Source organism: Arachis hypogaea, chromosome 15, assembly GCF_003086295.3.
Source record: "Arachis hypogaea cultivar Tifrunner chromosome 15, arahy.Tifrunner.gnm2.J5K5, whole genome shotgun sequence".
Taxonomy (NCBI): domain Eukaryota; kingdom Viridiplantae; phylum Streptophyta; class Magnoliopsida; order Fabales; family Fabaceae; genus Arachis; species Arachis hypogaea.
The window spans coordinates 37,048,468-37,064,137 of NC_092050.1; the positions used below are offsets into that span (position 1 = coordinate 37,048,468).

At 29.7% G+C, this 15,670-nt stretch overlaps 2 protein-coding genes across 2 annotated transcripts; both read right to left on the reverse strand.

The window, feature by feature from the left end:
* Positions 1 to 1,637: 1,637 nt before the first annotated feature.
* Positions 1,638 to 5,612, reverse strand: LOC112750189 (2-oxoadipate dioxygenase/decarboxylase, chloroplastic). Its single transcript, XM_025798788.3, has 7 exons — positions 5,023 to 5,612; positions 4,433 to 4,582; positions 4,118 to 4,333; positions 3,213 to 3,334; positions 2,963 to 3,126; positions 2,516 to 2,670; positions 1,638 to 2,027 (listed from the first exon to the last, which is right to left on the reverse strand). The coding sequence occupies exons 1-7, from the start codon at positions 5,251 to 5,253 to the stop codon at positions 1,932 to 1,934; spliced, it is 1,134 nt and encodes a 377-aa protein (XP_025654573.1). The 5' UTR covers positions 5,254 to 5,612; the 3' UTR covers positions 1,638 to 1,931.
* A 4,000-nt stretch (positions 5,613 to 9,612) lies between these two features.
* Positions 9,613 to 11,010, reverse strand: LOC112748320 (uncharacterized). The gene is made up of 2 exons (XM_025796540.1): positions 10,829 to 11,010; positions 9,613 to 10,252 (listed from the first exon to the last, which is right to left on the reverse strand). The coding sequence occupies exons 1-2, from the start codon at positions 11,008 to 11,010 to the stop codon at positions 9,613 to 9,615; spliced, it is 822 nt and encodes a 273-aa protein (XP_025652325.1).
* Positions 11,011 to 15,670: the final 4,660 nt, after the last annotated feature.

Consider the following 15,670-nt stretch of genomic DNA (forward strand, 5'->3'; position numbering starts at 1 on the left):
TATCCATTAGAATTTTCTTCCACTCTACTTTTGGCACTTGACGGTCAACTTGAGAACTTCATACTAGATGTGCGTTCTGATGATCAATTTTATTGGTTGAGACTCGAAAAATTATTGTTTATCCATTAGTGTTTCTTCTTTGAAGTTAGCTTTAGTTTTGTCCATAGCAACTGCATCAGTTGAAAGAACTTTTTCTGCTATTAACATTTTAAAGAGTCAACCTTGTAACTGTATGGGAGATGAAATTTTTAAATGATTGTTTAATGACATATATAAAAAGAGAGACATTTGATTATATTAACAGTGAAAAGATTATTCAATCTTTTTAAAATATGAAACCTACAAGAATGGAATTCTAAATTATTTGTTATTATTTTGAATTATTATTTTGTTATTTTAATTTGTTGATTAAATAATTTAAAGAGTAATCATATTTTATGACATTATAGTATAATTATAAAAATTATTATACTATATATATGTTGCCCCTACTAATAAATTTTTTTAAATTTGTCATTGACTACATTCCTCTTCTACTATTTTTTTTTCTCTCTTTGTCTTTTCCACCTTTTCTTATTCGTTTTTGTCTTATTTTCTTTTGTTTTCTCCTTTTCAAAAAACAAAAGCAAGAAGAAGAAAGAAGAAAGAAGAAAGAAAAAGAAAAAAAATAGTGGTAGAAGAAGGAGAAACTGAAAAAGAAATCAAGAGAAGAAGAAGAAATTTATAATTTACGTTGCACTTTTGCCTGAATATTTTTGTTAGGATAATAAGTGATTGGATAAACTTAGTTGAACTTGATTACAAAAATATTTGTTCCTCTAGCACTAACTTAACAATAATAATATCATCTCTTTAACTATCTTGGGTTAGTCTGGTGGTTAGTTCATTAGTTTGCTTAAACTTGTGGTTTAGATTTCGCTTTGTATATATAACAATTTATTGACCAACAACAAATTTTTAGATTAAGTTTGATCTGTTAGGCTAGGAGATCTTGTGAAAAACCAAACAAAAAAAAATATCATTTCTTTAATTTTCTTAGGTGATTATTTATCTATTTAAAGAATAAACTAATATTTCTACCCATATGACAAGACACAAAAAAAGCAGTAACGATAACGAGAGGTAAAAGAAGAGTAGCGACATCAAAAAAGGCAAAGGAAACAACAAGAACAATGATGAAGATAGAAGAAACCATGATGGTGGCGACAAAAGTGATGAGAAAGAGGAAGCAACATCGAAGACAAAACTGAACAGAGTAGTTTGAAAATTTTGGATAATTTTTAAACGGAGTCAATAAAAATTTAATACTTACTTTTGTCAAATAAAATTCATCTTTAATGAGCATAACATTAGTTTCATTCTTTTGTGAATAGTTTTTTCCGTGTTTTGATCTTTCTAAGATACTCTATTTAAATGCAAACAGGACCCTACCTGATCCTTTGGCCACATGACATGTACAAGACCTAACAATGTCTTCCAATCTCTCTTTCTCAAGAGAACCAACAAAGTAAAGGGCTATAATAAATCAAATCTTTCACTCCAACTAGTTCTCTTCTATATTCCTTCTGTATTCTTTCTTTCTAATTTATTTAATCACAAAAGTACACGCCCTGGTTGAAGTAGAAGAAAGGAAGAAATTTGTGAAATACATTAACTTTACTAAACTATTAATTGTTTTCTACTTCTCTTGAATTATTCAATCTGATTCCAATATACAGAATTTACACACACCCTCCTCCGTTTGATACAATTAGTACATTAAAAAATCAACGTACCAGTACACTACTGCTTACAAATACATTGAAGTTTCAAAGTACTAATCTAATATAAGCAACATTTATTGAGAGGTTGAGACAAAAGGAGCACCAACTAGAAGTGAACGAAATCCATACTTCCTGAAAATAACCGAGCATGAAATGTACAATCTCTTATTAGCCTACTCTGCTCAACTGATCCTTTGATGTGCTTTCAAAGATCTTGTCAGCATTTCCTACCTCAAAACCATCCCTCCTATGGAATTCTTTAACCTGTTCCATTAGTTTAATCTTTAAGTCAGCATTCCCCAACTTAAAATATACATGAGTAAGTCATTCAAATTCAGATGTATTTCCCATTTTCATTCAAAACCAAAAGTCTACTATAATAGAGAGTTAACACGACAGCATGATACTACTACTATTATGTTTGGTTTCGGATAAAAAGGGGAAGGAAATGTTCATGGATAAGTTTGGTGTCCATAAAGGTTTCAATCCCATTTTTACCCCCAACCTAATATAAGAGAAAGATGTGACAATCTCTGTTCTAGCAACCAAACATATACACTAATAACTATATTAGGTGTATAGAAAAAATCAGCTACCAAATGAGCCACTTGTATAAAATACATGTTAAAATACAAAATACATATTGAAAATGAGTTAAACACATGTATTAATACACAAATACATAGTGGCTGATTTGGTGGAATTTTTAGTATGCACGTAACATTTTTTATAAAAGAAAGAATGCAGCTTACCTCTACAGCTGGTAAATTTTTATATTGTGGCAGCACCAGACGCTCAGCAAATTCGATGTATGAGCATGGAACTGATTCAGTTGCCCCGTCAGAAAATTGGAAAGGCATCGAATCTGCTACAGTTGAACTTTGTAGGAGAAGACCATCAGGGCTCACTGTAAGTGAAAGAATTTTAAATTCATTTGCATGATCCTTGAAATCAACTAACTACAAGAACTTGCAGTGAATATCTTGAAAATGAATGTATGCTTGTGTTGTATGGAAAATCTAAGTTATGATTCATGAAACAATTAGAAGAAGTCGCTGCTGCTTCAATCCTCATTGTGTATAATGGAACAGCAATTGCGAGAATCAGAAGCAGACTGGCATGAGATTGTCTTCTCATTTGGACATTGAATGCTTTTGTTTGTCTAAAGGAACTCAGAACAACTATACAAGGGTACAAACCTTTCAAAACTCCTCCTTCAGAATTTAATCTGAATCCACTCTCCTCTATAAACCGATTCAGATTTTTTATATCTCTCAATTCAGTTTTCAGCCGATGAGCGGAAATCGTAACATGATTCAGTGCATGTCCATTGACTAAGGTCCAAGCAGCATACTCACTTTCACTGTGTATGAAAAATCAGCAAAAGATAAGTATGCAAGATTCTAGACTTTTTTTAAGTAAATAAAATGTCAAGGCATAAAGATTTACCTTGCCAATTCTTGAAATTCAGAATATGAAGGCTTTTCCCATGTTAAAAGTCCCAAGGAACTTGCAAGAGCAGCATACTGGTTTCCATTACCAGATGATGCAGTATATTTTTTAATTATTTCCTGCACCAAAAGTTCAAAGCTCCTTGAGTATAGTTAGGATTTTAGAACCGGGAGCCATCCATACATGTAGAAATATGAACCATTGACGTCATACAATAATTAAATAAATTTGGATATGGATTTCACAAATACGACATCACAACCATATTGCAGTGTATATATATTTAGAATCCTAAGTTAGCAAGCCAGTCTTTTTTCTCAAAATATAATTCTAACGCTAAATACTACTGTTTATAGCTACAGGACAAACATCGCGTGACAATAACAGTTATGAAATCATACAAGAAATGCTGGTGACAGAGTTATAGTCCCATACCAAGCATATTTGATCAGATCAAACAACAGAAAAACTCAAGCTATATCATATTGTTCTAAAAGCTCAAATGGCAAATGCTATAATGAGCATGACAAGCTTCAAAAACAGAATTTCTCCAACTGGACGGCAAGAAAGACCATACTCTTTATTTCTTCTAAGTTCATATGGTGAGAATTAATGAATGCAAACCTCATAAACTCATAACATAATTTATTCACCTTTCAGCATCATATCATTGAGTACATCAATAACTGTAAACCTAAATAGCTGCTCAATTCACTACTACAAAAAAGCATAGCAACAACCATGATAAAAAGGACTGTGTTATTTCTTCAATAACATCTGAAGTTAGCATCAAATAAGATAAAGAAGATCCAGCCACAGCCTCCATTATGATTATGTAATCCTAATAGGCCAGAGCACAGATCTCAGGGCATGGTAATTGAAAATTGTTCTCGTGAACACACCTGAGTTTGTGGACTCATCTGATCCACAATCAGCTCCGATATAAATATTCTCGGCAAAGGCCCCTTAATTCCACTGCCACCGCCATCTTGTGAGTCAGCAGGAGGTGAAAACCACAAAGCTCTCAACTTCTTGGCAGGAAACCGCAATTCCTCTCGCGGCGTATAGCCATAATCAAGAAAGAAACTAGCCACAGAGTCAATTCCATAACCAGTCACCTACAAATTAAGGTCACATTATCACAATTAAGAGTGAATCAAAGCATATTTCAGTCACAGATAATAAACGTATTTTTGGAAGAGATGCAAGAGAAATACGCCGAATGTTCTGAATGCAAGATGATCATAGCACAATGGGTTGTTCTCAGCAGAACGAACAAGTTCCAATATGGCCTTTGCTGTAGGGTTTCTATTCAAGTACACAGATTGCATACTCTCCAAGACGCCCCTTAAAAATGCTTCACTCCCCTACATTCATAAAAAAATTTTGAACAACACATGGTACAACCAACAAGATGAAAATTTTCATTTGTTTATTCAATAACTAAGCCTTGTCACACTAAGTGGGTTCAGTTGCATAGATCAAACGCCGAAGAGTTCAATTATAAATTCTAATTGCTTTCAAGTGACACAATTGATCATCAAGGTTTTCCGTTTTCCTAATTTCTAAACCATAATACCAAAAAAAAAAAAAAAAAAAAGAAGCCTTTTGTGAGCAATATAACAAATCGAACCATTTGGGAATTGAGTTTCTTTTCTTTCATAGCATGTGACATAATTAAGCATCCCTAACATGGTACTGTTGAAATCAAAGCACAAAAACGAGAAATCTTAACATGCAAACAAGAATTAAACAAAAAAAAAAAAGAAAAAAGAAAAAGAAAGACGAAATTTCGCATGGATTGAACCTGAATGGATGATTTGTGGGATGATCCATTTTGCTCAGATCGTGAGGAACAAGACACAGAGAGGGTTCTATGTGGATTAATCAAGCCTAAGCCTTTGTACATCGGTGAACGCGGTTCCTTCACGGAAACAAGATTGAATAATTTGGGTTTAGAAGAAGCTGATTCAGCAGTCGTACTAGCAGCTCTGTGTAGAGAGAACAAGGTGGCGGATGATTTTGTAGTAGAAAACATGTTTCAAGAGAATAGTTTTATTATTATTTTAGTTGATATTCTGAAACTGCATCCAACCTTAGCTTAATCTTGGAATATTATTATAGAGGATGAAGAATTATTCTACGAGGTTCTATATGTTAGTCGTTGCGTACAGGCATTTCCAACTTGCATGTTAATCTTATTTTGTATCTGCAATCTACATGATAATGCCATGATGGTGGTTTTACGCTTTTAGCAATTAGCATGAGGCTTACTTTCTGATACGGTTGAAGGATTTATTTTTGCTTTTTGGTTTCACCCCAGGAAAATAAAAATTTGTAGAATGCACCTCAAATCTTCAAGTTTTTCTTTTTTAGAATACAATGTCGATAAGTTTTAAAATGCCTACTTTGTGACTGGTTTTTATATAGAAAATTTAAGTCTACTCTGATACTGGTTTTTTATTATTTTTTGTCAAAATTTTTATTAATTTTATTTCTTTAGTTTAGTAATATAATAATATTTGGTCTACATTTTTAAATATTGTTGATTATTTACTGGTTGAAAATAATAAATTTCTTTTAGTATTTTTTAATTATATTTCAATTATTACTAAAATTTGGTTTTTTTGTGTGCTATTGAAATTTTAAATACTCTATTTTAATTAGATTTAATTATTTTATTAGTCTTTATAATTTTATTAAATTTATAATTAAATTTTTATATTTTTTTAATTGAGTTCTTACATTATTTTTAAAAAATTGGTAATTACTATTTTTTTAAAAAGATACAAAAATATATAATATAAAAAATTATGAAAGAATTAAGAAAAAGGGAAAAAAACATAACACAACCTGGACCAATCAGTGTCAGAGTCCAATAAGGCAATAAGTGATTTGTTTGTGAACCGAAAATTGCAAAAAGTCAATGCCAAAAATTTTTTTTTGCATAAAAGTAATTCAACAAAATACATATGAATTTCCGCTAATTTTAAAATGACCCAAATCTATGAGCACATTATAGTTATGTTGATTGTTGAAGACCTGATCCACCGTTTACAAGTAAAAAGACCTAATTAGGCTTTGCTTTGATATCCATCTTCTTGCCAAAAATGGTCAATGGAAGCTTTCTAATGCTACAAGGATAATGGAAAATCCTACTCTTGGCATCTTCATATGCTAAAAGCCTAAAAGTAAAACTCACCTATCATAATGACTTATCCACGTGTCATCGATGCTTTGTTATAATCATCATCCACTGGATGTTTGTGCTTCCATATTTTAAATTAGAGCGTGCCCCACACGGAGATTAATAATTTACTAATATATATATATATATATATATATATATATATATATATATATATATATATATATATATATATATATATATATATATATATATATGTGGTTTAGTTTGGATAAATAATTTAATTTAAATTTTTTTAAAAAAATTTAAATAATAAATATTTATTTATAAATAAATTATTTATATTTAATTTTTTAATTTTAAAAAAGTATTTATTTAAAAAAATAATAAAAAAAATTTTATTATAAAAAAAGTTATTTTTTTTATTTTTTTATAAACACTTAAATATTTTTTTAAAAGTTATAATTTGATTTCGAAAATTATATCAAATATTAATTCTATAAATTTTTATGAGTTAAAAGTTAAAAAAAAAGGTATTTATTAACCTAGATATATCTATTTTTATTATTAGAATTTTATTATAAAGTAATAACTTATTTGTAATTTTTTTATTATATTAAATAAATATTAAAAATATCTTAAAAGATATTTATCTTTAAGTTTTAATTTTAAAAAAATTATTTAACTTTGAATATGTAATTATTTGTTTGAATAATATTTTAATTCTTAGTTGGCAATTTTAAAGAAAATTAAATTACAATTAATTATAGTTTTTTTTAAAGAAGAATCAAGCTCAACACATGTATTAGAGTATACATAGATACATTACATGAAACTTAGTAACTCCTATGTCATCTCCGACATAGCCATCAACAACACGAGTTAACTTTTGCACCACTCTCTAGAGCAACAAAACGACCTTGTCACACAGTCTATCACATCTGTTGTCTTATTCTGAAAAATAAGTTCATTTCTACACAACCAGATATTCCATATAATTGAGAAGAACTCAACTAACCATGTTTTCGCAAGTCTTTTCTCAAAGGCATAGTCCTCCCGCTCTTAAAGTGTTCTTTTATGGAACTTGGGATGCTCCAAACATGACCCACATGATTAATCCATGCGCACCACACCTGCCAAGCATACTCACACGTAACAAACAGATGTTGTACAGATTCAATTTTCTTGCTACGCATAACGCAGACATTATCACTTGGTTCAATGATGCCCAATCTGCTAAGCCGATCCTTTGTATTGACTCGACCTACAAGGACAAACCAAGTAAACAACTCTATCCGAGGGGGAACCAGTCCTTTCCAGATTTCATTTGTGAACTTATAGATAAGGATATCGTCCGTCAGGGTCTGTTCCTGCAAAACCTGCACAAATGAGTTAGTACTATAAATTCCTTCCTTATCAAATTTCTACACCACTCTATCTTGTGTGTCAGCTATCAATCTCACAGCTTGCAAGATATCAAGCATTTGGTTCAAACTGTCAATCTCTCATTGACGGAGTTCCCTCCTCCATAGGAAATTCTATACCCACTCAATCCCATCCCAAAATCCACAGTCCGCAATTATGGATACTTTGTTATCTGAAATCAAGTAGAGTCTCGGAAAGGAGTCTTGCAGTTTTTCCGACTATAGCCAAGTATCTTTCCAAAATCTTGTTAATCTACCATCTCCGACTTCCATAGCCAACCCGTCAATCATCTTTTGTCTGACCTGTTACTCTTTTATTTGCAAGTGACATATATCTCTCCACGGGCCCCCTTTTGCTGGTATCTCTTGAGTAGACAATAATTGTCTGGGATTCAGATTATTGCAGGAGCACACTACCTTCTTCCACAAAGGACACTCTTCCTTCGAGAATCTCCACCACCACTTAAACAATAATGCAGTATTCTGAATCATCGCATTTCCCACACCGAGTCCTCCTAGTTTCTTCGGCGCTTGTATCATTTTCCATTTTACAAGAGCCAGTCCAGGTCGTCCATCGTCCTTCCCCCAAAAGAATCTCCTTTGTAAAGAAATTATTTTTTTGGCTACCGCGATTGACATTTTATACAAACTCAAATAGTATGTCGGCAGATTATTAATTACGGACTTGATGAGCACCAACTTTCCTACTTTACTGAGTACCTTTGCTTTTCACAGACTTAATTTCTCCTCTACCTTATCTATTACTGGCTTCCATGTTTTTACAAGCCTCGGGTTTGCTCCTAGATTAATCCCCAGATACTTCACTGGTAGATTCGCCGCTTGGCATCCTAATAATTGGCACATCTGACCAACCCACTTATGACTGCAGTTTACTGGTATCAAACTAGACTTGTCGAAGTTAATGCTCAACCCAAACATGACTTCAAAACACCTCAGGAGTCTCTTGTAATTTCTCACTGTCTCCTCCTCCAGTGGACAAAACAATATAGTGTCATCAGCAAACTGGAGATGTGATAACTCTATATTATCCCTACCGACTAAGAGGGGTGATATTCCTGTTTCTTACCGCCTCCCCGATCATCCTATTCAGCACATCTACAACCAGGACGAATAGATATGGTGATAACGGATTGCCTTGCCGAAGCCCCCTTTCCATCTTGAACGGTTTAGACGGTGTCCCATTAACCATTATGGATATAGAAGCTGTTCTAATGCATTCTGTAATCCATGCCCTCCATCTTCTCCCAAATCCCATCTTTTCCAGCACAATATCAACGAAATTCCATTCGACTCTATCATAAGCTTTGTGGAAGTCTAATTTGATGATTGCTTATGCCTTCTTCTTCAGTTTTAGCCATTGTACAGTTTCACATGCTATTAACGCTCCATCATGTATCCTCCTACCCTTAACAAATGCACTCTGTGATTCTCCAACTAACTCTGGCATTACGCTCCTCATTCTTCTTGTCAACACTTTTGATATGACCTTATACACACATCCCACCATACTGATCAGTCTAAGGTCCTTTATCTCCTTCGCACCCACAAACTTTGGAGCCAACGCTACCCACGTAACATTGGAATCTGCTGGTAGCTTTTCTGTCATAAAAAAGCTCATCACATGTTTCGTAAAATCCGCTCCAATCTCCTCCCAGCATCTTTTTATAAAATTCATATTATATCCATCATTACCTGGAGCCTTCGATGATTCGCAGTTCCATACTGCCTCCTTCACTTCCTCCACCATCGATAATACCTCTAGTGCTTGAGCTTCCTCTTCCTCTAAGCAATTAACTAAACCGTCTCAGACACTAATAGTTGGCGACTCGTCCTGGTGGTATAAATTCCTGTAGAAATCTCTAGTGGCAACCTTAATTCTTGCAAGATTCCTTACCAACCTACCATTAATTACTAATGAGTCAATCTGGTTATTCCTTCTCCTTGCTGATGCAATATTGTGGAAGTACCTGGTATTCCTGTCCATCTCCTTGGCATGTCGAGATCTAGACATTTGCTTCCAGTGTATATCCTGCCTCTCATACCATACCTCGCAACACCTTACCAGCGCCTTCCTTCTTGCTTCTACTGTACCATCATAAACTCCGTTGCTCACCAGATCATCTACTTTCTTGATCTCCTCCTCATACTTTTGTATCTTCTCCTGTATATTCTCAAAGTGCTGCTTGTGCCATCTACCTAGTGGTGTTGTCAGCGCCTTCAATTTATCCAGAAGCTGTACGTCACCCAAACCCCACCATTCTTCCTTCATCATCCTTAGGAAGCCTTCATGCGTGAACCACGCGTCTAAACTGCGAAACGGTCTTGGTCCCTGAGCTATTCTTCTGTCTTCCACAATCAAAGGACAATGATCTGAAAGACCTCTCGGACCCACTCTTAAACGAGTATTCGGGTACGCATCCAGCCATTCCAAGTTAACCAGGCACCTATCAATACAACTGCAGGACTAACCTCTAAACCATGTGTACTTTCGATCATTAATTGACAAGTCCACCAACTCCATGTCATTGATCCATGCTCTAAAGTCCTCAGCAGAAGCTGATAAGTTAGTCGCCCCTTTTCTTTCCTCTATATGCACAATTTCATTGAAGTCTCCCATGTAGCAGAATGGGATTTGACACAATCCTGTAATATAGCTTAATTCCTCCCACGTTAAGAGTTTTTCATCTCTCACATGCGGACCATACACCTAACAAATCGCACAGTGAAAATTATCTTTAGTCATCACTCCTTCTACGCATAACCACCTATCTCCTTTATAGCAATTTATCAATTTGAACACAGAGTCGTCCCAAATTAATAGTAGACCTCCCAAAGCTCCAATAAAATTAACACACTCCCAACTAGCTCTATCATTACCCCAAATTCTAGCTACATCATATTTGTTCAGCCCTTCTTTTTTTTGTTTCTATCAACCCCAGCATATCTACTCTAAATTTATTTTTGAATTTTTTTTATCATGTTCAATTTTGCAACATCTCCCAACCCCCTAACATTCTAACAGCTTAAAATCATTTACAAATTTATTACACACTTGCTTTTGACATTTTGGGCAACTTCTTCTAAATTTCTCCTTTCGCTTCGACTGTCTTCGTTTCATAACTATGGCTTCATTTTGTTTCTGAAGAATTACCATGATGTCCTCCTCATCACTGCATGGTATTGCTCCTGATTCGACCGCCATTTTTCATGCTTCTTTATTCTCTGCCATTTTCTCTTCCCAACTCCTGTTTTGCTTGTCTCTGCATATCACTAAATCTTCGTGTACCTCCTCCTCTGTGGCTGTCCCTTCCTCTACTTGGTCTTCTGGTTCAATTTCTTTTTCAATCCCAGACACTATAGTTATTAATGCATGTCTTAAATGGATGGGAATACTAATCAAATTGGATTGATCTAGTAGTTAACTTATTGATTTGCAAATATCGAGAGTTCAAATCCTGTCTTATCCCAAAAAAATGGATGGCAATACTATCTTAATTTGTAGAATTGGGTTCAATGTGCACTAGCTTCTACTTGTTAGTAATTATCTCAGTAGTCCATTTAAGTAAGTATTGGAGGTTCGAATTCTGTCTTGTACATGTTTAAAATGAGCCCAATAATTTTGTGCACATTGGATACACAACGTTTTATGAACTATTAGATTTTGTTAAATAAAAATAAAAAAAATTATAGAAGAATAGTATTGATAAATTTTATAAATATAGAATATATTAGTATATACATACATAAATATATTTTAAATAAAATATTTTAAAAATGGCAAGTGTATGTGATCTTCTGTTTTAAAATAAATAAATATAAAGATCAAAATAATATTTAAAAGCATTGATAATAAATTTTAAAAATGACAAGTGTAATCTTTTGTTTTAAAATAAATAAATATAAAGACCAAAATAATATTTACATGCATTATAATAAATACATCCATTGATTATTTTATTAGATTTTGTTAAATAAAAATTAAAGAATATTATAAAAAGAAAGTATTGATAAATTTTATACATATAGAATATATTAGTATATACACACATAAATATATTTTAAACAAAATATTTTAAAAATGGCAAGTGTATGTTATCTTTTACTTTAAAATAAATAAATATAAAGACCAAAATAATATTTACATGCATTGATAATAAATTTTAAAAATGATAAGTGTAATCTTTTATTTTAAAATAAATAAATATAAAGACCAAAATAATATTTACATGCATTATAATAAATACATCCATTGATAATTTTATTAGATTTTGTTAAATGAAAATCAAAAATATTATAAAAGGAGAGTATTGATAAATTTTGTAAAAATAGAACATATTAGTATATATATACATAAATATAGTTTAAACAGAATATTTTAAAAATAGCAAGTGGATGTAATCTTTTTTTAAAATTAAATAAATATAAAGACCAAAATAATATTTACATGCATTGATAATAAATTTTAAAATGACAAGTGTAATCTTTTGTTTTAAAATAAATAAATATAAAGACCAAAATAATATTTACATGCATTATAATAAATACATCCATTGATAATTTTAGCAAACAAAATTTGAATTAATTATATCTCCTTCGATGTAATAAAACAAAATTAAACAAAAAGAAAAATAAGACACCAGAAAAAAAAGATAAATTACCCATTTTCGAATTCTTTTATAATTGTTAATTTAATGACAAATAGTGCTTTGAAAAATGATAGTGAGAGATGTTTTCAAACAAAAAAAAAAAATCTTAAAGCGATGGAAAAAAAATAAAAAAATATATACACCATATAATTTAATTTATTTATTTTAAAATATTTATCCAAAAAAAAACTACCATATATATTAACATAGGAAAATTAAAGTGAGAGATATTACAAAATGATAATAAAGGAATAATGATACATGTATATAATGTAATATAATTTAATTCTTTTTTTAAAATTAATTGTATGAAACATAAACCATAATAATACACATTAATATAAAAAGAAATCTCAATATTGTTTAAAATTATAGGTAAATAATACTAGTCGTAAATAAATGAACATATTTAATCAATGTGTATTTATTAATTATTTCAATTAAAAATTAGGGTAAAAAACAGAAATAAGCTAAGGGAGAAAATAATTTACGTGAATAAGCCAAAACGAAAACCCGCTTCATGAATCCACTAACGCACATATATATGTAATTCGAACCAGCTTGGTTCGAACTCCATTACTATATAATTCGAACCAGCTTGGTTCGAATTATACACAAAGACATGCATACACATAATTCGAACCAGCTTGGTTCGAATTACACACAAACACACGCACACACTAATTCGAACTAGCTTGGTTCGAATTACACACAATAATTCATGGTATAATTCGAATTATGCGGTTAAAAAATTAATAATTTATTAAAAAAAATTTATTAAAAATTTATTAAAAAAATTAATAATTTAAAAATTAAATATATATATATATATATTTTATTTCATACGTTAAAAAAAAGCTAACAAAATATTTAATTACGAGACTTCTTTAAAATATTAATGAGCTATCAATTCGAATTCCATACAGTACTTTTCTGTCCATTTTTAATAGTTTATGAATATTTTTTAATAAATTTTTTTAATAAATTTTTTAAATTATACTACAAAAAATATTTTATCCTATGCAAAATAATTTTTTTATATTACACACAAACACACGCACACACTAATTCGAACTAGCTTGGTTCGAATTACACACACAATAATTCATGGTATAATTCGAATTATGCGGTTAAAAAATTAATAATTTATTAAAAAAAATTTATTAAAAATTTATTAAAAAAATTAATAATTTAAAAATTAAAAATATATATATTTTATTTCATACATTAAAAAAAAACTAACAAAATATTTAATTATGAGACTTCTTTAAAATATTAATGAGCTATCAATTCGAATTCCATACAATACTTTTCTGTCCATTTTTAATAGTTCATGAATATTTTTTAATAAATTTTTTTAATAAATTTTTTAAAATTATACTACAAAAAATATTTTATCCTATGCAAAATAATTTAAAAAAAATTGCTTAAAAAATGTTAGGAGTGCTATAAAAATTTGTAATGTTATAATAACTTAGGTAAATACATGCATGTACTCAAATTTTAAATAAAATATTCTACATAGTTAATAATAATTTAGAAATGAAAGAAAATATTTTATTCCATACAAAATAATTAAAAAATATATTTTATTCTATACAAAATAATTTTAAAAAATGGCTTAAAAGATGTTATGAGTACTATAAAAGTTTGTAATATTCTAGTGATTTAGGTAAATACATGATAAAAATATTTTTTCTTTAATTTCTAAATTATTAGTGACTATGTGGAGTATTTCTTTAATGTCCTAAGTCATTAGGACATTGCAAATTTTTAGAGTACTTCTAGCATCTTTTAAGCCATTTTTTAAATTATTTTGCATAGAATAAAATATTTTTTTGTGGTTTAATTTAAATAAATTTATTAAAAAATATTCATGAGCTATCAAGAATGGGCAGAAGAGTATTGTATAGAATTCGAATTGCTCACCATATAATTTGAATCAGAGTAATTCGAACTTCCATATGCGTAATTCGAATCATGTAATATCTCACCATATAATTTAAATAACTTTATTAAAAAATTATCATGAATATTTTTTAATAAATTTATTTAAATTATACCATAAAAAAATATTTTATTCTATGCAAAATAATTTAAAAAATGGCTTAAAAGATGTTAGAAGTACTATAAAAATTTGTAATGTCCTAATGACTTAAGACATTAAAGAAATACTCCACATATAGTCACTAATAATTTAGAAATTAAAGAAAAAATATTTTTATCATGTATTTACCTAAATCACTAGAATATTACAAACTTTTATAGTACTCATAACATCTTTTAAGCCATTTTTTAAAATTATTTTGTATAGAATAAAATATATTTTTTAATTATTTTGTATGGAATAAAATATTTTCTTTCATTTCTAAATTATTATTGACTATGTAGAGTATTTTATTTAAAATTTGAGTACATGCATGTATTTACCTAAGTTATTATAACATTACAAATTTTTATAGTACTCTTAACATTTTTTAAGCAATTTTTTTAAATTGTTTTGCATAGGATAAAATATTTTTTGTAGTATAATTTAAAAAAATTTATTAAAAAAATTTATTAAAAAATATTCATGAACTATTAAAAATGGACAGAAAAGTATTGTATGGAATTCGAATTGATAGCTCATTAATATTTTAAAGAAGTCTCGTAATTAAATATTTTGTTAGCTTTTTTTAACGTATGAAATAAAATATATATATTTTTAATTTTTTAATTATTAATTTTTTAATAAATTTTTTAATAAATTTTTTTAATAAATTATTAATTTTTTAACCGCATAATTCGAATTATACCATGAATTATTGTGTGTGTAATTCGAACCAAGCTAGTTCGAATTGTGTGCGTGTGTTTGTGTGTAATTCGAACCAAGCTGGTTCGAATTATGTGTGTGCATGTGTTTGTGTATAATTCGAACCAAGCTGGTTCGAATTATATAGAAATGGAGTTCGAACCAAGCTTGTTCAAACTACATATATATGTGCGTTGGTGGATTCATGAAGCAATTTTCGTTTTGGCTTATTCACGTAAATTATTTTCTCCCTTGGCTTATTTTTGTTTTTTATCCTAAAATTTATTAGGATATAACATTTTATTTATAATCCTTTGTTAATATTTTCTTATTTTTTTAATCTCATTTTTCAAATGAACTTTTTCTTAAATTTAAAATTTTTTATTAATATAAATGCAAATTGAAAAGTCTATTAAAAAATTACT

Coding starts and splice junctions, on each gene's coding strand:
- LOC112750189 (XM_025798788.3), bottom strand. CDS start 5,253: ATGTTTTCTACTACAAAATCATCCGCCACCTTGTTCTCTCTACACAGA. Junction 4,334..4,432: donor TTGCATTCAGAACATTCGGC/GTATTTCTCTTG, acceptor CTTAATTTGTAG/GTGACTGGTTATGGAATTGA. Junction 3,335..4,117: donor AGATGAGTCCACAAACTCAG/GTGTGTTCACGA, acceptor CTTTTGGTGCAG/GAAATAATTAAAAAATATAC.
- LOC112748320 (XM_025796540.1), bottom strand. CDS start 11,010: ATGGCGGTCGAATCAGGAGCAATACCATGCAGTGATGAGGAGGACATC. Junction 10,253..10,828: donor TTTGTAAATGATTTTAAGCT/GTTAGAATGTTA, acceptor TTGTATTGATAG/GTGCCTGGTTAACTTGGAAT.